General features: G+C 34.4%; 1 protein-coding gene across 15 annotated transcripts in view; it reads left to right on the top strand.

The window, feature by feature from the left end:
• Nucleotides 1–22,001, top strand: part of ARB2A (ARB2 cotranscriptional regulator A) — a 508,497-nt gene that overhangs the window by 140,223 nt on the left and 346,273 nt on the right. For all 15 annotated transcript variants that reach the window (XM_064376141.1, XM_021665393.2, XM_064376139.1 and 12 more), the window contains 2 exons: nucleotides 5,588–5,653; nucleotides 11,148–11,339. In XM_064376141.1, coding sequence (XP_064232211.1) covers nucleotides 5,588–5,653; nucleotides 11,148–11,339 — 258 coding nt within the window. The remainder of the gene's footprint in view (nucleotides 1–5,587; nucleotides 5,654–11,147; nucleotides 11,340–22,001) is intronic.

The following is a 22,001-nucleotide window of genomic DNA, read 5'->3' as shown; positions in this document are numbered from 1 at the left end:
TGTTTCAAATGTTTAGAAACTTTTAAAAAATATTTTTTAATATTTTAGTTCATTTTTTACTAATTCAGGTACTTACTGAGCCTGTTTTCTGAGATTTTATTTGATTGAAAGAGGCATAAAATTTCACAGATACATGTAAATCTTTGAGAGTTTTCCTTTTGATTCAGTTCATCCACCTTTACATTTAAAACCAGGAGTCTCTTAGCATTTACGTGTCATCTGTAGGGATGGGTATGACTGATGATGTATGGATGTTGGTGTTTTATGTCTTGGGCTGATGTTCTTCCTCTCCTAATAGGCCCTATATAGAAATTTTTTATCTTACATAGTTAACAAAGTTGTAAAATAAAAATTGTTATTGCCATGTATCAATAAGGCCAAATTTAGTTTGTTACTATTGAGAGATTTTCTTCTGAGGAAGAAAGAATGAAAGCTTCAACATCTGGTAATAAAATAAACTTTAAATTTGTACTCAATTAAAATATTTATATTATTTACCTTACCTATGTAGTAATATATATTATCATATATTACATTTTATTTCTCAAAAGGGTTTGTAATACCTTCTAGGCTTCTTAATGTCACTCTTTCCTACCCCCTTAAATTATATCCTGCTAGAATAATTTTAGTACTGTTATTGAACTAAAAGTTATCATTGGTGGCTTCTTATCTAATTAAAGACCAGAAGTAATGCTGAGATGAATGAGGAACGTGATAGGCATATAGTAAATGGTTAATAAATGTTAAAAGTAAATTCATAGTAGGATGAATATAACTCTTCTCTTGGAAGTGGTCCATGGAAAAGTGATTTTTATTATACTTCCATTGATCACCCCTGTTCTCCTTTTGACAATTTTCTTTAATCCCTACATGGAGAAACTCTGAGCTAGAAAAATTTGAGTCAGACTCTAATTTCTTGAGGGCATTATTGTATTGGTAGTCAGATTTATTCCATGAATTTATAACCTCACAATTATTTTTCTATCTTTTCCATTGTGGATTCATTTAATTTTTATCTTATGGTAGCTTCTTAGTAATCAGAAGAAATCCAGGAAAACTGCCAGGTGTAGTAGATTTCTCTTTCCAGTGTTTCTTTTAAATGACACTGGACCTCTTCATGGGTAGTCTTCATTTTTGTTACACTGGTTTTGATCTAATGTTTCCTTTTCATTGTATCTTAGTTTCCATGTTTCTGCTTACATTACCCATCTGTTCCTGTATGTGGTGCACTTTTTCCAATAAATCCCTTTGCATATTGATCAGAGTTCTTCTAAATTCCCAGTATGATGATTGCAGTATCTCTGCCATATCTGAGTCTAGTTCTGATGTTTTGTTTTCTCTATAGATCCTGGGGGTTTTGTTTGTTTTTGCCTTTTAGCATCCTGGTAACTACTTGTTGAAAGCCTGATATGATATATCAGGTGAAAGGAAATGAAGTAAATAGAGTTTTGTTTCTTTTTTTTTTTTTCCGAGAGGGAGTCTTGCTCTGTTGTTGCCCAGGCTGGAGTGCAGTGGCGCGATCTCGGCTCACTGCAACCTCCGTTTTCCGGGTTCAAGCAATTCTCCTGCCTCAGCCTCCCCAGTAGCTGGGACTACAGGCATGAGCCACTGTGCCAGCCAGTAAATAGGTCTTTAGTGTGAGATTATATGTTTATTTGGCTAGGCATTAGATTGTGTTTACTGTTTGCTTTAGCTGCATGTCAGAGGATACAATTTCCTCTAAGTTCTTTGTTTTTGTCTCTTCTGTTGTCTTGGGGTTTTTCTAGGGTCCTTAAAAAGGACCTGACTCTTAGAGTTATTTTAGCTGTAATCTTCTGGTATTTTATAGGAACTGTATTGATAGGGTGGTAACAACTTAGGGTAGATGGGAAGATATTCTGTTGTCCTCTATTAGGTCTCATCTCTCAAGTGAGCCCGAGTTGGGCATTTCCTTTCCCCAGGTTAGTTAGGTTCTGGTAAAATAGTTCCTCTTGAACTGTTTCAGATATTGTTAAAGACAATAGAGAGCTCTGGAGTATTTCTAAATTGTTATTTTTCACCTTCCCCTGGCAGAAAAAAGAGGGAGTTTTTAATGTAGTCTTCATAGTGAGAACCTACGTAGCCCTCCTAGAAGTAAAATTCATAAAAATTTGTCCCCTCCCCCTTAAGGTTGAACGTCCTCCCAGTTTTTAGCTCTTAAGCTAGTTCACACTCCATCTAGCAGTTCGTCCATTGCAGTTTAATGTGTTCCTACATTAGTCCTGGTTTCAGCTGAGGGCTTTTGCTCCTGAGCTTTTGTACCCTGTAAACTGATTCTTTATATCTGCTTGTCTGTCTCTCCATTTTCAGGGAAACAGTTTGCTCTGTGGCCTCATTTCTCTGATGGAACTAATAAGAGTTGTTGACTTTTCAGTTTTTTCAGTCTTTTTCCTTTTTGTAAGGTCAGTAGTACCTACTTCCAAGCTCTTTATACATCAGACCAGAAAACGGAAGTTTCTCGGTTTCTTATTAGAATGAAGGCATAATTTTAGAGCCTGCATAGTCTTCTTAAGCCTTTTCTTTTCCATCTATAAACACAGCTCCCACTGAACATTTGAACACAGATGACACTTGGACAGAAATACTTTTTCATCTCCTTTTTGAAATTATCTTTTTCATTTTTTGATTTTTCTAAATGCAGACTGAAATTCTATGCAATCTGGAAGGCAATGAATGAGTCCTTGATGCTTTCTTCCTAAGCCTTGATTTAGCAATTAGAAAATTTTTTTTTAATCTTAAACTTGTATCTTTTTCAAAAGATGTAGATAGGATGGACAGAGAGGAGAATTCATGTACAATTTTAATTATCTTCTGTTTGCCAGAGTATCCTGTGAATACAAGAAGGAATAAAGGTAGGAGACCCAAATTGTAGTGTTCTATAAGATGTGTAACAGACAGGTAAAGATTAATTAGAGTAGTATGTTAGACAATGATATTTTGTCATATCCAGAGGACAATAGAGGTGAGACACTTTGCCATATCTTGGAGGGTTAGGGTGAGGCCGTGAGAGTTACCTGAAGGAGTTGACATGTGATCTGTATCTTGGAGGACGACTAGAGATGTATAGTGTACTGAACCCAGAGAATTAATTGCCTATAAGGTAGATGACTTCATCTAGGGTTGCTTTTTTCCTACAGTAAGGAATTGGAGATCAAAGCAAATTAGGCAAGTTAAATAATGTTTCTCCAATTCTTAATATATAGTTTTATTATTTGGTTTGATATGTTGCAAATTCCAGAATATAGACTTGCCCTATTGTGTGTTTCAAAGCTAAATATAAAGAATTTCTGAGTTTTTGAATTGTTTTATATTATCCTGTAGTATAAACATTGAGGATTAACTGATGGATCTAATAGGAGCTATTGACTTTCAGTTTGTTCAGCTTTTTTTCTTTTTGTAAGGTCAGTAGTATTTAATTTTTTAATTCTCAGATTGTGTCTCAAATATTTTTCATGGTGGTAGAACTCATTTGGATTGAGTTAAGTTTGATTGGTTTTGTTGTTACTTCAAATATAAGGATATTTTGAGATTTCATAGATAGTAGGATATTTTCAGAAATGTTAAACCACTCATTTTGCTAATCTTATTTAATCTATTTCTCTTAAAGCAGCAGGTCATTATGTAACTTTATAATTATGTTCAGTCTGAACCTCCACATTTTTAGTTTACTCTTAAAAATCTACAGTACCACTACCTCCCAGTGAAGGTATGATGAACATAATTTTAACTTCTATGTTGAAACATAAGAATACTATTAGTTTAATAACTAGCATTTTATTATCTAGTTCTAATATAGTTATCATAGCTTTTGAAATTACCATTACCAGCCAAGATAAAGCTGTTCTAGCATACATCTAATATACTGTTTCTAAAATGAAATGAATGTGTATACATAGAAGAAAGAATTTTGGACTCCTTGAAGAAAGCAGGATAAAGAATCTATTTTAGATTACAGAATACAGCACCAAAGCAAGCAATTGACATCTTAATTTTCTAAAAAAAATCATCCTTTGATTTTGTTTCATAAAATTTGACTTTTAATTATGTTTCTGCTAAAATTATTCTCTGAGGTTTTATGCATCGATAAGCAGACATTTTGGGGTGGAGAAACACTCTTTAAAATGACCATTAGGCCGAGCGTTGTGGCTCATGCCTGTAATCCCAGCACTTAGGGAGGCTGAGGCGGGTGGATCATAAGGTCAGGAGTTTGAGAACAGCCTGATCAACATGGTGAAACCCTGTCTCTGCTAAAAAAAAAACATACAAAAATTAGCCAGGTATGGTGCCACACACCTGTAATCCCACCTACTCAGGTGGCTGAGGCAGGAGAATCGCCTGAACCTGGGAGGCGGAGGTTGCAGTGAGCCAAGATTGTGCACTGCACTTCTGCCTGGTGATAGAGCAAGACTCTGTCTCCAAAATAAAAAAAAAAGAAATAAAAAAATTATAATAATAAAAATGGCCATTAGTACCACCTATTTAATATTTGCTTTTATTCCAGATGTCTCTTTCCTTACTCTTTGCCTTCCTTAATAGAAATAGTATGTTAATTTTCTATTGCTGCTCTAACAAATTACTATAAATTTAGTGGCTTAAAACAACACAAATTTATTATCTTACAATTCTGTAGGTCAGAGTCCTGTGTGAGTTTTACTGGGCTAAAATCAAGGTGTGGATAAGCTGCTTTTAGGATCTAGAGGAGAATTTGTTTACTGTTTGTAAGGGTTGTTGGCTCAATTCTGTTCCTTGCAGTTGTAGGACTGAGATCTCATTTTCTTACTGCTGTACACTGAAGGTTATTCCACTCTATAGAAGCTACCGCATTTCTTGGCTTGTCTTCTTCCTCCACCTTGAAAACCAGCAACACCCAGTTGAGTCACTTTGCATCTCTCTGACCCACTGTTCTTCTGTAATCTACCTTTAAAGACATACACCATCCAGATAATCCAAGAAAATCTCCCCATTTCAAGGTTCTAAACCTTAGTTATATCTGTGGGGGTTCTTTTAATATGTAGCATAACATACTCACATATTCCAGGAATTAGGACATGGACATCTAGAGGAACTATGTTTCTTCCTAGCATAAGCAGTGATGTTGACTGGTCCCTGACTTTCTGGATGAGTTTTCCTTTTCTGTTTAGAATACCTCTGACTTTTTCCTCCTCGATTCAGTGAACACAAAAGATATGTTGAGATTCAGAGTCACTAAGGTGCTATTAATGTATTAGATATAGTGCCTCTGGGAAAATAATAGGAGAAACAAATTTTAGAAACACCGAAAAAAAAGAATATATACTTTCAGTGTATTCCCTTGAAAAAGAGAAAGTCATGTATATTTTTGTGAATCTGTATTAATTGGCTCTAGTCCTTAATACCAAGGTTCGTGGGTATTCATACAGCAGCAGGAGGTAAACCATTATGGGTAATTAGGAGTCTCTTAATATAGTATCAAAGCATTCCAAGATGAAGAGATATTTACTCAGAACAATAGCAATAATTTACCAAAATTTATATCAGTTTTGATAATGGATGACATTGCATCTTAATGTGTTATTTCTTTCCTACTTAGATCATCACGAAGTATGTATATGAGCTCCTGGAAAAGGATTGTAATTTGAAAAAAATATCTATTCCAGTAAGTCAAATTTTAAAGAAATGTTTACTCCAAATGAAATGTTTATTTGTAAGTAAAATAGTATTTAATTCTGAAGAAAACTTTTGTTTTTAAGTTAATTGTGATGTTTAAATGTTAAGTTCTGTTGTGTTGATATCAATAATTTTAAATGCTTATTAGTATACCTCATCTCATTCTGCACAATAGCTCTTATAAAGTAATACTTTTCAGTATAAAGGAAAAAATACTGATTTCCAGTCTTTTTGAAAATGATGATGCAATTAAAAGGATTACCCTTTCCTGTACCCTTTCTCATTTCATTGGAATAATTTATTTTTATTTATTTGTAGTAAGCCAGTATACTTTTTATTACATTAGACATTCACTCTCTTTAAATATTTCTTGGTTTTTAAAATATGTCTTATTTCTACACATAGTATGTTGTTTCCTCTACACATTCCCAAATTCATTCCTGGTGCTTCCTGTTTCATAACACTGCTCCTTCCCTTTTTGGCAGAACAGTTTTTTGAATTTTGCACATTTTGCCATTTCAGAGTGAAAAAGTTTGAGATTTGTTCTCAGACTCAAATTGTCAAGAAAACCAAAAAACAAAACAAAAAATATACAAGCCCCTGTTATTTTAAATGTAAACCATAAAATATTAAGCTTTTAAATTAAGAGATTGCAATCATGTTTGTGAAATGGTGGTTGGACTAGATTGGAGGATCTTTGCTGTCCCTGACACCTTTATGATTTTTGATATGTAAGAATGTGGGAGAGTTGATAAAAGCAATTCATTTAAGGCACAACACTTTGCATATAGATAATTTTGTTTGCATGAAATTTTGCATGAATTTAAAAAATTCCTTGGATAGGGCTATTTTATTATGAATGGAGGATTTGAGGATTTCTTAATAGTGTCCCTCTCTAGAACTGATTCCTTAGTTTCTTTTTTAAAGGAAACCTATTTATTTAATTTTCTGTAAGTAACCTTAAGTGCAAGAACATATTGTTAGTCATTCACTCATTTATTCATTTATTCAACATAGATTTATTTAACTTTTTTTTAGGTGCTGGACATTGTTAAAGTGCTTATGATCGATTAGTCAATAAAATATTATTCTGTGTAACAGCTACATCAACCCTTGGTTTATTGGAAACTTTTCTTCCTTTAAAGAAACACATGAATGTCAAGATTTTAGTACCTTTCTGGGAATGGATATGCCAGCCTTTTTTGTATTTAAACTTACTGTTTCAATTTTGACTTTAGGTCTAGCATTTACTCCATTAAAACTATATATTGAAATTTGGTCTTCTGGAAAGTCAGGGAAGAATTTTGTCACTTCGCTTTCTTGTTCATTTTCTTTCTTTCAGAGTTTCTGAAGAATGATATTTAAACAGCTGTAGGTTAATTTATTGATACAACACAATTAATATTGAATCCTTTAACTCTATAATGTTTCTAGTTCCATGGAATCCTTAAACTCACATCAGTCTCCAAATTTCTAAAACAAATCTCAAAATAATTGGCTGTATAGATCACGTTATATGATTTTCATTATTTATTGTTAATAGAAAACTTGAAATTAGTTGGAAGAGGACTTTGTATTATGAATCTGATTATCCTTTGATTTTAAATTTAGAATATAAAGCTAATAAGCAAGGGCCAATTAAGTTTATATGAAACTTAAGCGTCATGCCCATCTTTGGTTAATAAAGTTTCCCTTATTTTATAAACTTATAAAGTAACTCTAAATTTTGTCTTAGAAAATTAATATCTCCCTTTAAATTGTCACATATTTGGTATAGTTGTGAAATTTTTCTTCACAACTATTTTTTAATAGCTATTATTTTTCTCTTGAGTTTTCTTAAATCTCAAAGTGAGAGTGGGTTTGTGTGTGTGTGTGTGTATGTAAATAGGTATCACCTTCAAACCTTTTTTTTTCCTGATGATGAACTCTTTTAGTCTTAAACTATTTTAAAAGAAAAAAAGAATCCTCTTTTAAATGACAGCACTTTGTGGAACTCATGATTTGCTAGTAAACATTATGATCATGCTTTATGTTTAGTTCACGCCTCTCATAGATAGGCATAAAGCGTTCTCAATTATAGTGAAATATCTCATACTTGTATAGAATACTGGAGACATGAATTAACAACTTCACTACAAATTTTAACTTAGTGTATTACATACATCATGTTTCAGCAATTAATGGTGTTCATGAGTATTCCACAATGAATTGTTAACTGCTAAAAATTATTTGGTGCAGTCTCACCAACCAAAAGGTGTCTGGGGTTGATTTGTCAATAAACTGAGGTGGTTCACTGGAAAGACCTTTATGTGTATTCTTTAATGAAAACTTAGCTTAATAAATTACCACTGTTTGAAGATAAATGACCTTGGAACAGCTACATATTCAAACATAATTAGGTTAATGAAGAAGAGTTATTTTATTCATGTAGATATTTTACTATTTAAAATTAGCACTAACTTTATAGAGAGTACATTGTAGTTCATGTGCAGAGTCAGAGTTCTGTGTAAACTGAGGTGAATATTAGCCAATGACCAGCTAAAATACTGCTTTTACCTCTTAATCATTAATATTATTAAATTCATTTTCAATGTTGTTTTTCTTGAATATTCTGATATTCTTATATTTTCAAAATCAGCTTTTCTCAATATTCAAGTAAAACTTTCATTTATTCATGGCTACTTTAATTTGTAGACCCTTAAAAATTCTTGAGCAACATTTTTTTAAATGTGATTCCATTTTCCCTCTTTTATCTTTCTTCTTATCACCACTGCATTTTATTTAAATGTGATTCCATTTTCCCTCTTTATTCTTTTTTGAGACAGGGTCTCACTCTGTTGTACAAGCTGAGTGCTGTGGTGCAGTAATGGCTCATTGCAGCCTTGACTTCCTGGTCTCAAGCAATTCTCCAGCCTCAGCCTCCCGAGTAGCTAGGACTACAAGTATGCACAACCACGCCCAGCTAATTTTTGATTATTTGTAGAGACAGGGTCTCACTATGTTGCCCAAGTTGGTTTTGAACTCCTGGACTCAAGTGATTCTTCACTGAGCAGCATTTTAATATAAAAATAGATTTTTATCATTTGAAAATAAATCTCTTTCAGTTTTAAGTGATTACTGTGGACTTCAAAGTGGCAATATCCCATTGCTTAAAACATTGACTCAGTTTCTTGGTAACAGGGGATTTAGTCAAATAGGAAAAAAAGAGACAGTGATCAGCACCTACTGGAATATCTGTAGCTACAGGTTTTTTCATTAAGGTAAATAGATATCCATCTCCATAGCCATTCTAGGATTCATTAAGTCCTCACTGACTTTAAGAGGCACTTTTCTTTGTGCGTGTTTAGACATACTCTTTGGTAATTGAATGACTAGAAACCCCTGTGGCCTCTTTTTTATTATACACTGACAGCTTTGGCTTTCAATATTTTTTATTTTGTTCTTGTCACCATTGTGTTTTTTTTTTTTTAGCCTCTTTAACTGAGCAGTAATTCTATTTTCATATGTGTTTCTAGGTAAAGGGGAATTTTTCTTCTTAGGTTTGGTTTTCCTGTGTCTGTCATCCAGTTATCTTCCTGTGTGGCTTTAGTCATATTTATTGTCATCATTATAAGTTGTTTACTCTGGTCGTAGCACGCAGGTAAAGCTAATATGATTGTGTTACATTTCCTATCTCTCTTCCTGTATTTTTAGCTATTGTTAATAAAATTATGTCATTTTAATTCTTGAACATTGTAAAGGTCTTGTAAAATTCTCTATAATTTTGTACTAGTTTAATCTTCGGTATATGCTTTCTGAACCAGGCAAGTATTATAACCATTTTGAGGATACAGTATTTAGTTAAATGCTTTTTATCGAAAGGAAGTCACTGGTGATGCTTGATAAGATTCCTTATTCCAAAACTTTATTTTTTTTAATTACTGAGTGTCTACAATGTGCTAGGTTCTGTTTCAGGTTCTGAGACTATAGGTGGATACAAACCCGAGAACTCTGTGCCTGCCTAGACTTACATTCTAGTGGAGGGAGCAGGTGGTGAATTAAACACAATTGCAAAAATACAGAGTAAAGCATACAATGTGTTAGATCATGGTATGTGCCATGGAGGAAAATAAAACAGGGAAAGGGACTACAGGCTTCTTGGGGGCATGTTTGGAATTTTAAATGGGGTAGTCAGGGAAGACTTCAATGAAAAGGTGTTATTTCTTCTTTAAGCCCCATGTCCATGCTGCTCTTGCTGAAATAATTGCCATTTGTGCTCTGTTTGCACAAATGCCTAAGCCATCTCTTACTGAAACCAGCCTGATTGTTTTAGAAGTAGAGATATTTTATTTTATTTTTCTCTTCCTAAGCATAATGAGTGGGAATATTTAGAATCCAGGGTGTTCTTTTAGGCATCTAGAGTTTTTGTATACTTCTTATTTTGATAATTGTATGAACATACGCAGTTGACAAAGTGAAGAGCTATTTCATTACACTGCATGTGGATTGACCTTCTTTATGTGAGGGTGTGTAGCCAGCCCTCACAATGTCAACTTCTGGCTTGATCTGGCTATCCAGAGGCTTCCATTTCCAGTTACTGACCACTGCCGATACGGAATACCACTAAGTGTGTCATGGCATATGTAACAAAAGGTTGGGAAATTAAAGTGTTTTGTGTCTTTCAAGTGTAAATCATACATCATATAGTTAAAAATCTAAATATTAAGTACAATCAAAATGGATAAAAATATTTACTTTTTATCACATAAGTAACTAGTTTATAAAGTAAGTTCAGTACATAAATAATGTGGCTTTGTAAAAATAATTGTTATTTAATCCTATGTTCACAGTCTGAATGAAATTTGAAAGTCCGTTTACATAGATCAGGTAAGAATAGAATAGATGGTTAGTTTTTAAATGGGTTCCTCTTCTTCCCTTCAACAATTTAGTGGTATTCCTGGCTGATATATGATTTTCCAATAGATTTTTCTCCAATTTGTTTTCTATTTTTTATTATTTCTGTGCAATATTCTGTTATAAAACTTATAGTTGTGTGACTATGGGCAACTTATTTAAACTCTCTAAGTCTCAATTTTTTTTTATCTATAAATTAATATAATAATAGTACCACCTAAATGGGTTGTGAATGAATGAGATAATGTTTTTAAAACAGGTAGCATAGCAGCTAGACTGTAGGTAGCACTAAAAAAATGGTTATTTTTATTTACAGTGGTACTATAATACTAAATATACAAGAATAATAAAGCATATTACCAATATTTTTTATATTTTATATTTAAATTACTATCATGTCTTGGCTCATCCACCTAATGCATAATTGTTAGTCTCTACTGAATATTTTAATTTTGTGTTAAAGTTGTTTTTTACTTCTTTAATTCCATAGTAACCATTTAATACTTTGTAACAACCATTAGTTGTTTTTCGTTTATGTGTATGCCTGATCAGAAGACATTTATTTATTATTTCATTTTATTTAATTACAGGTAGATGCCACTGAGAGTGAACCAAAGAGTTTTATCTATATGAGTGAGGACGCTTTGACAAATCCGCAGAAACTGATGGTTTTAATTCATGGTAGTGGTGTTGTCAGGGCAGGTCAGTGGGCGAGGAGACTTATCATAAATGAAGATCTGGACAGTGGCACGCAGATACCATTTATTAAAAGAGCTGTGGATGTAAGTACAATTTCCTGTATTTTTTTGGACATTTTATAGTACTGTTTTATTATACTGTTTTATGTTTCTTCAAAAAGTATATCCTAAGCATAATCTTATCTTCAAGTTGTTATTATTTCTTTTACTTGTATGAAAGATTATTCTGCATTATAATGCAGTTACAAAGAAAAACAAAGTGGTATCTTGAGCATACAAAGACTTAATAGCTTTTGAATGAATTATTTTTCTAAAATATTTTTAATTATGTGAAATATCAAACTATCAAATATGTATCAACATAATTGAAAATGCTTCTGACAAAAATATCATGACTGCTTTTGTAAACCTTTGCCTATCTGATTTAATGAAGTTATAAACTAAAGGAGATCTGCTACGTTGAATTAATCTCATATTATTTAAAGGAAGAGTTGGAATAACTCAATTTTTTTTGTCATTTCTTTAAAATGTTCTTTAGAGCCCACAAATAAAATGCTTTAAGCATGAGACAGACATGCAGAATGGGAAAATGTAATATTTACTGAATATTTTATTCTTATTTGCATTCAAACATTTTAGAAATTGCCATTTTAAAATTTATTCAGGGTTTTCTTCCTTGCAATGGTGAATTGGTTTTCTGACATAATATTGGCATATTTTAGTGTTTGGCTGCTTTTTTTTTTTTTTTTTACTATTACCTTTGTAAGTTCCGTAGTGAACAGTCCAATTTTGCAAAGTATGAATTTCTTTCACATGAGTAGATTTTCCTTAAGAAAAAAAAATAAACTGATATCTTGTATAAAAGACTTAATGTAAAAAGTAAAGGAATATATATGTCCATGTAGGCTTTATTTGTTTTATTTATATAAATTACTACATTTTTGTAATTAAAATTGGAAAGGAATTATTTAATACACTGATGATTACAAAAGTCAAAAGTAGCATGTTCTTTATTCTGTTAACTCAGAAATAATAATATGAAGGCTCAGCATAGCTCCTAAGGAACATTTTGGTTACTAGATTTGAAACCTTTAAAATGCTGGAAATAGTCTTTCTTAGGTTGATTATATGGTGTTTTTTTTTTTTTCTAGTTTTTGTGGTTAGGCAAAGAATGCAAAGATACTACTTTTGATCTGGTTGCTAACTTCGATAGTCTGTATTTTAGTAGAATTGAAGTAACTATAATAAATTGAAGATTAGACTAAATTAACACAATAAAATATTATGTTTAAACTGTTTCAGATTTCAGGTTTTAAATAGTGAAATGAACTTTCTCTCTGACACAATTGTTTGTAGTTAGCTCCTGTCTGTGTATTTTTGGAAGAACATTACATGTAAAATGTGTTCATGATTTGATGAATATTTGAAAATATAACTTAGTAAAGAAAATCAGATGCTTTCAACATGCCAGTGCTAGGTGAAATATTTTATGTAGGTAGGTTTTCCCTGATGTAGATCACCTAAGCCTTTCCTGTTCTGGAATATTTTATTGTTGTTTAAGGATTTTGAGGGGAAAGTCTATATGGAAAAGCATGCAAAACATCTTTATTTGAACAAACTTTCTATGGATATCCCAGACAGGAGGGAGGAAGTTTGTTAGTAGCATTACAATAATAAGTCATTTTGTTCTTATAAGTAGGAATACTGTTTTGGGGATAACGGCATTTCACTGTCTTGAATTTTTTCTTCTTAATAATGGCAACTCATGATTCCTTGAAAAGAAGCAGCTGATTTCTAAGCATGCAGCACACATAGAAATTTTAGTTTACATATTTGATATTCTTTATTTTAGAAAAAATGTGTATTAACATTATTATGGTAATATTCTTCATGGTGATTGAGAAACAGGTATTTTTACTGCTTTAACTTTACCTTTTCATAGTGTTGTCTTCAAGGGTTGCTCTGTAGGTGGGGAGGAATTGGTTGAGGGAAGGATAATGGTATTATAAGATGCAGGCAGAGAAAGACTAACAAACAGGGAACAGGAAGCTGTCCCATTCTTACTTTTCTTTCTTTCTTTTTTTTTTTTTTGAGACAGAGTATCACTCTATTGCCAGGCTGGCGTGCAGCGTTGCAATCTTGGCTCACAGCAAACTCTGCCTCCTGGGTTCAAGCGATTCTCTTGCCTCAGCCTCCCAAGTAACTGGCAGGCCACCACACCCAGCTAATTTTTTGTATTTTCAGTAGAGACGGGGTTTCACCATGATGGTCTTGATCTCTTCACCTTGTGATCCACCCACCTTGCCTACCAGAATTCTGGGATTACAAACGTGAGCCACCTAGCCCAGCCCACTTAAAAAAAAAAAATCAGGTTAACTCTGCTTTTGTTTATACTTGTTTGGACTTTTTCTAAAGGTTTATTTAAAGAAAAGTTTCCAAAATTTTCAAAAAGTTAGAACTGCTGGTCTCTTTTTCATGGTCTGTGGGTTTTCATATCACAACTGAAGTAAATTCTGATATTTTGGAGGCCACACAATATTATCTTTACTAAGTGTTGTTAATATGATTTTTTTATATTCCCTGCAGATTTTTGGTATAAGACTGAAATTTCTAAAATTTGATTTCTGTCATTGTAAGGTTAAAACTTTTTTTTTCAATAGTAAAGCCCTGTCTAAGTGGACTGGTTTGTGAAAAGTATTAACTTTAAATCTGTGAAGCCATTAGGTTGAAAGGAGGGCATGGTGAGCATTGGAACCACTCCCACAACAGCCCCTGAGATTTCTTCCCCAAATGCTCCAGCGCTCCACAGGTCATAGTTTGAAAATCATAGATATCCCAATCCTTGCATTTTAGATACTTCAGGACTTTATTATCAAAAGTGGATTAAGAGTGCATGTTGGAGGAATGGTGCATATTGGATAAATCTCCACAAGTGCTTCTCAGATTGCCATCACTAACATTTTTGGTGTTTGACAATCTTCATTGCATAATATGTTACCTGGAGTAAGAAACAGTATTTCATGTAGCCAAGCACCAATTATTCAGCCTCTGATTGTGCAGCTTGAGAGTTACTAATACTTGTTTCTTTGATGATCCTTACTCACATACATCTTTTTAGGCATTTCCACTGGTCTTTAAAAAGGGGTAAAAAGCAGACAACCCTATTCATGCCCAAGAAGCAGTGGTAGGAGCAAATGTTGATTTGGTCCAGCCCAAGTCAGCACAGGGGCCTGGCCCACCGTGTTGCAGCTGCCATAGCAACCCGGGCTGGACAGTCCCACACTTCTAAGGGTTGATTTCTATTTCTCAGGCTCCAGCTATAAGGGGAAAGGTAGAGCTTGATGGCAGTTACGTTTATGCAAACAAGGATTGAGAAGTTATAGAAATTATTTTGTAATAAAAATCAGTAAAAAAGTTAAAGTTTAAATTGCAAAAGACACTTTCAAAATACTATTGGTAAGTGATTTAGGTATTAACTTTAATAATTTCATGAGAAGTCTGATTACTAGGATAACATTTTCCCTAATTTTTCATAGATTGATTATTCAGAAGAATCTGCTCTTTCCATAATTAGTTACTTTGATTATAATATTTATGCTGTTGTGTCTGAGTTTTAAAAATTAATGCTATTTTTATTAATGTAATTTATACAGTTTGGTTTCCATAACATGGTGGACTGAGCTTATTAATAAAAACTTTTCCTAGTAAACATCCATAAAAATAATGTATACAATATAACAAAAATATTAAATACCTAGTTGTATATGAGTGTTCAAAAGACAGAGAAGGAGGAAAGTGGAGGCAGAGGAAGATGGCTAAATACAAGCTTTCACCAGATGTCCTCACTGCAAGAACACCGAATTAAACAACTACTCACACAAAAAAGCACCTTCATAAATCCAGAAATCAGGTGAGCAATCACAGTACCTGGTTTTAACATTGTGTCACTGAAAAAGGCACTGAACAGGGTAGGAAAGACTCTCTTGAATCCCCAATGCCACCCTTCCCCTATGTCCTGGCAGTGGCAGCGTGGTGTGGTGAGAGAATCTATGCATTTGGGGGAGGTAGAGCGCAGCGATTATGGGACTTTTCATTGGAACTCAGTGCTGCCCTGTTACAGCAGAAAGCAATACTAGGCAGATCTCAGTCGACACCCATGGATGGAGCATTTAGACTAACCCTACCCGGAGAGGAATCACCCATCCTAGCAATTGAAACCTGAATTCCAGCATGCCCTACCACTGTGGGCCAAAGTGCTCGGGGTTGCTAAATAAACTTGAAAGGCAGTGTAGGCCATAAGGACTGCAATTCCTGGGTAGGTACTGGTGCTGTGCTGTGCTGTGCTTAGGGCCAGTGGACTGAACAAGCAAGCAATCTGGTGGCATGTCAGCCAGGACAGCTAAGACAGTCCTTGTGTCACCCCTCCTCCAACCCAGGCAACACAGCTTATAGCCCAGGAGAGACTCCTTCCCTCTGCTTGCGGTGCTTGTGGAGAGAAGAGGAAGAGTAAAGAGGACTTTATCCTACAGGTTGGATAGCAGATGAGTCACAGTAGGATAGGACACTGGGTAGAATCCTGAAGCTCCCATTCCAGACACTAGATCCCAGACGACATTTCTAGATGCACCCTGGGCCAGGAGGAAACCCGCTGCCTTGAAGGGAAAGACCCAGTCATTGCAGGATTCATCACCTTCTGACTATAGAGCCCATGGACCCTAAATAACCACCAGAGTGATACCCAGGGAGTATGCCATAGGTCTTGGATGAGACTCTGAGATGTGCAGGCTTCAGGTGAGAGCCAGCCCATTCCCAGCTGTGGTGGCAATGGTGAAAGACTCTTTCTGTTTGAGAAAAGCAGGGGGAAAAACAAAGGGGGAAAAACTTTGTCTTGTACCTTAGGTACCAGCTCAACCATAGTGGGAGAGAGCACCAAGAGGGCTCTTAAGGTCCCTGATTCTAGGCCTTGACTCTTGGGCAGTATTGACTCTTGGGCAGTATTTCTGGACCTACCTTGGGCTAGAAAGGAGCCTGCTGCCCTGACAGGAGAGTCCCAGGACTGGTAGCATTCCCAAGTGGACTGAAAAGCCCTTGGGCATTGAGTGAATATTGGCAGTAGCCAGACTGTACTTGTCACAGGTGTGGGGCAGTTGTAGCCTTTGGAAGAGACTGTACTGCCTGTGGAAATGGGAGAGGAGAGAGGGAAGGACTTTGTCTTGTGTCTTGGGTGCTAGCTCAGCCACAGCAAAATAGAAGACTGGATAGGTTCCTAAAGTATCTGACTCTAGGCCCTGGCTGCCTGATGAAACTGCTCAGGGCTGAGGGGAACTCACTGCTGTGAGGAAGGGATACAAGCCTGACTGGTTGTAGAACTATAGGACCTTGAGTGGATATAGGTAGTAGCCAGGCAGTGGTTACTGCAGGCCGTGGGTGAGATGCAATACCATACTGGCTTCAGGTCTGACCCAGTGCATTGCCACTGGTGGCAGCCACAGGGTACTTATGTTACCCTTCCCCCAGGTCCAAGCAGCTCTGCCCAGAGGGAGACACTCTGGGAAAAAGTAAGACAAGAGTTTCTTCCTGTTAATCAAGATAATTCTTCCAGGTCTTATCCAAGACCGTCAACATAGTACCTCTACCAGCATGCAAGAGCCATAGCATTACTAGGCTTCTGGTAACCCCTAATGCAGATGTGTCTGTAGGGACCAAAAACATAGAACACAATACCCAAGTGCCTTCAGATACCTGGAAAGTCTTCCCAAGAAGTAAGTGTACCATCAAGCCCAGATTGCAAAGACTACAATAAATATTTATCAATGCCAAGATACTGACAAACATCCACATGCATCTAGACTATACAGGAAAACATTACCTCACCAGATGAACTAAATAATGCACCAAGGACCAATCCTGGAGAAACAGAGATATATGAACTTTCAGACAGAGAATTCAAAATAGCTGTGTTAAGGACACTTTAAGAAACTCAAGCTAACACAGAGAAGGAATTCAGAATTCTATCAGATAAATTCAGCAATGAGATTGAAATAATAATAAAAAAAAAACAGCAGAAATTCTGGAGTTGAAAAATGCAGTTGAGAGACTGAAGAATGTTATTAGTCTTTTAATAGCTGAATTGATCAAGAAGAAGAGTTAGTGAGCTTCAAGACAAGCTATTTGAAAATACGCAGTCATAAGAGACAAAATAATAAGAATGAAACATGCCTAGAAGCTGTAGAAAAATGCCTCAAAAGGGCAACTCTTAAGAGTTACTGATCATAAAGAAATGGTAGAGAGAAGTAGAGGTAGAAAGTTTATTCAGAAGGAAAGTAACAGAAGGCTTCCAAGACTTAGAGAAAGATATCAGTATTCAATTACAAGAAAGTTAAAGAACTCCAAGCAGATTTAACCCAAAGAAGAATACATCAAGACATTTAATAAATTCCCAAAGGTCAAAGATAAACAAATGATTCTAAAAGTAGCAAGAGAAAATAAATAATATACAGTGGAGCTCCAATACTTCTGGCAGGACACTTTTTTCTGTTGAAATCATACAGGCCAGGGGAGAATGGCATGATATATGTAAAGTATTGAAGGAAAAAACATTTTACCCTAGAATAGTATAGGTGGGAATATCCTTCAAACACAAAGGAGAGAGAAATAACAACCTTCCCAGACAAAGAAAATCTGAGTGATTTCATCAACACCAGACCTGTTCTACAAGAAATGCTAAAGGGAGTTGTTCAAACTGAAAGAAAAGGAGCTTAGTGAGCAATAAGAAAACATCTGAAAGTACAAACTTACTAGCAATAGTAAGTACACAGAAAAACACAGAATAACACTGTAATTGTGATTTGTAAACTATGCCTATCATGAGCTGAAAGATTAAGTGATCAAAAATAACTACAACTTTTCAAGACACAGTATAGTAAGATATAAATAGAAACAACAAAAAGATTAAAAGTGAGAAGATGAGATTAAAGAGTAGAACTTTATTAGTTTTCTCTTTGCTTGTTTGTCTGTTTATTTATACAATCAATATTAAGTTGCCATCAGTTTAAAATAAACCGGTTTTATGTTATTTGCAAGTCTAATGATAACCTCAAATTTAAAAATATACAACAGATACACAAAAAAATAAAAAGCAAGAAATTAAAACATACCACAGAGAAAATCGCCTTCACTAAAAGGAAGACAAGAAGGAAGGAAGGAAGGAAGAGAAGAACACAAAACAACAAGAAAACAAATAACAAATGGCAGGAGTAAGTCCCTATTAATAATAACGTTGAAAATAAATGGACTAAATGCTCCAATCAAAAGATATAGAGTGGCTGAATGGATTTAAAAATAATACCCAATGATCTGTTGCCTATAAGAAATACTTCCAACTATAAAGACACAGAGAAATTGAAAATAAAAAGTAATGCAAAAAGATGTTCCATACCAATGGGAACTAAAAAAGAGCAGGCTTTGCTATACTTATGTCAGACAAAATATATTTTAAGACAAAATATTAAAAAAAGAAAAAAGTAATTATATAATGAAAATGGAATTAATTCAGCAGGAGGATATAACAATTGTAAATATACATGTCCCCCACACTGGAGCACCTAGATATGTGAAGCAAATATTATTAAAGCCAAAAGAGGTAGACCCCAATACAATAATAGCTGGACATTTTAACACCCTACTTTCAGCATTGGATGAATCATCCAGAAAGCAAATCACCAAAGAAACATTCGATTTAATGTGCACTATAGATTAAATAGATCTAATAGGTATTTATAGAAAATTTCATCCAATGGCTGCAGAATATATACAAGGATCCTCAGCCCATGGATGATTCTCAAAGATAGACCAAATGTTAGGCCACAAAATAAGTCTTAGAAAATTCAAGAAGTTGAAATTATATTACGTATTTTCTCTGATCATGATGGCTTAAAACTATAAATCAATAGCAAGAGGAGTTTGGAAACTCTACAGATATACAGAAATTAAACAATATGTTCCTGAATGACCAGTGGATCAATGAAGAAATTAAGAACGAAATTGAAAAATTTCTAGAAACAAATGATAATGGAAACAAAACATACCAAAACCTATGGGATAAGTGAAAGCAGTACCAGGAGGAAATTTTATGGCCGTAAGCACCTATATAAAAAAAGTAAAAAAAATCAAATAAACAATTTAATGATGTATCTTAATGAACTAGAAAAGTAAGAGCAAACCAAACCCCAAATTAGTACAAGAAAAGAAAAAATAAAGAGCAGAAATAAATGAAAGTAAATTGAAGAAAAGAACACAAAAGACCAATAAAATGAAAACTTGTTATTTTGAAACTATAAACAAAATAAACCAACATTCTGTGAGACTAACAGAAAAGGTGAGATGATTCAAATAAAATCAGAGACAAAAAAAAGAGACATTACAACTGACACCACAGAAATTCAAAGTATTAGTGGAGCTTACTATGAGAAACTATATGCCAATAAATTGGAAAACCTAGAAGAAATAAATAAATTCCTAAATACATAAAACCTCCCAAGATTGAACCATGAGGAAATTGAAAATCCAAATGTAGCAATAACAAATAATGAGTTTGAAGCTGTGAGAAGTCAGCAAAGAAAGGCCTAGGACTGGATGCCTTCACTGATGCATTTTATCAAACACTTTAAGAAGAACTGATTCCTGTCCTAGCTATTCTGAAAAATGGAGAAGTAGGGAATACTTCCAAACTCATTCTACAAGACCAATATTACCCTGACACTAAAACCAGAGAAAGACATATAAAAACAAAAGAAAACAAAACCTTTAAAAGCCAGTAATCATGATGAACGGGATGTAGAATTCTCAACAAAGAACTAGCAAACCAAATTTAACAACATTTTTAAAAGATCATTCATCATGGCCAAGTGGGATTTATTCCAGGGATGCTAGGGTAGTTCAACATATGTAAATCAAATGTGATACATCATAGCAGCAGAATGAAGGTCAAAATCCTTATAATCATTTCAATTGATGCTCAAAAAGCATTTTGTAGAGTTCATCATTTATGATAGCCCATCGTAAAAACTGGGTATAGAAGGAATATACCTTTATATATACAGTATAAGTATAAATGCCATATATTACAAACCCATTGCTAGTGTCATACAGAATAGGAAATATCTGAAAGCCTTTCCTCTAAGACCTGGAACACAGTAAGATGCCCACATTCATGACTGTTATTCACATAGTTCTGGAAGACCTATCTAGGTAAGTCAGACAAGAGAAAGAAATAAAGGGCTTCCAAATTTGAAAGAACAAGTCAGATTATCCTTGATGGCAAATACCATCTTATATTTGGGAAAACCTGAAGACTTCAGCAAAAAAACTATTAATTAGAACTGATAAACATTCAGTAAAGTTGTTGGATACAAAATCAACATACAAAAATCACTAGCATTTATATATGCCAACAGTGAACAATCTGACAAAGAAATCCAGGCCAGGTGCAGTGGCTTATGCCTGTAATTCCAGCACTTTGGGAGGCCAAGGTGGTCGGATCACAATATCAGGAATTTGAGACCAGTCTGACCAACATGGTGAAACCTCGTCTCTACTAAAAATACTAAAATTAGTAGGGCATGATGGCAGGCACCTGTAATCCCAGCTACTAAGGAGGCTGAGGCAGGTGAATCGCTTGAACCCGGGAGGCGGAGGTTGCAGTGAGCAGAGGTCTCACCACTACACTCCAGGCTGGGTGACAGAATGAGACTCTGTCTCAAAAAAAAAAAAAGAAAAAGAAATCCAAAAGTAATCCTGTTTACAGTAGCCACATGTAAAATTAAATATTTAGGAGTTTAACATAACCAAAGAAGTGAAAGATCTCTGCTATGTAAACTATAAAACATGGATGCAAGAAATTGAAGAGGACACAAAATAATGGAAAGATATTGCATGTTCATAGATTGGAAAAAAGAATATTGTTAAAATGTCCATAGTACCCAAAGCAATCTACAAATTCAATGCAATCTCTATCAAAATACCAATGACATTCTTCACAGAAATAGAAAAAGAATCATAAAATTTATATGGAACCACAAAACACCCAGAGTAGCCAAAGCTATTATGAGCAAAAAGAACCAAACTGGAGGAATCACATACCTGGCTTCAAATTATACTACAGAACTATAGTAACCAAAATAGCATGATGATGGCATAAAAACAGACACATTAACCAATGGAACAGAGTAGGGAATCCAGAAATAAATACATACATCTATGGTGAACTTATTTTTGACAAAAGTGCCAAGAACATAAATTGGAGAAAGGAAAGTCTCTTCAGTAAATTTTATTCTGGGCAAACTGACTATCCATATGCAGAAGAATGAAACTAGACCCCTCTCACCATATACAAAAATCAAATCAAAATGAATTTAATAAGACCTCAAACTATGAAACTTCTACAAGAAAATATTAGAGAAACTTCTCAGGACATTGGACTGGGAAAAGATTTCTTGATTAATAACCCATAAGCACAGGCAACCAAAGCAGAAATAGACAAACAAGATCACCTCAAGTCAAAAAGTTTCTGCTTTCTGCCCAACAAAAGAAACAATCAAGTGGAGACAACCCACAGAATGGTAAATAATATTTGCAAACTATCCACTGGACAAAGGACTAATAGCCAGAGTGTATGAGGAGCTCAAACAACTCAATAGGGAAAAAAAATCTGATAATTCAATTTAAAAAGGTATAAAAGATGTAAAT

Source organism: Aotus nancymaae, unplaced genomic scaffold, assembly GCF_030222135.1.
Source record: "Aotus nancymaae isolate 86718 unplaced genomic scaffold, 86718_ANA_hifiasm-v0.15.2.pri h1tg000014l, whole genome shotgun sequence".
Classification (NCBI taxonomy): Eukaryota; Metazoa; Chordata; class Mammalia; order Primates; family Aotidae; genus Aotus; species Aotus nancymaae.
The sequence above is the reverse complement of the archived record's forward strand: the minus strand, read 5'-3'. Positions and strand labels throughout refer to the sequence as shown.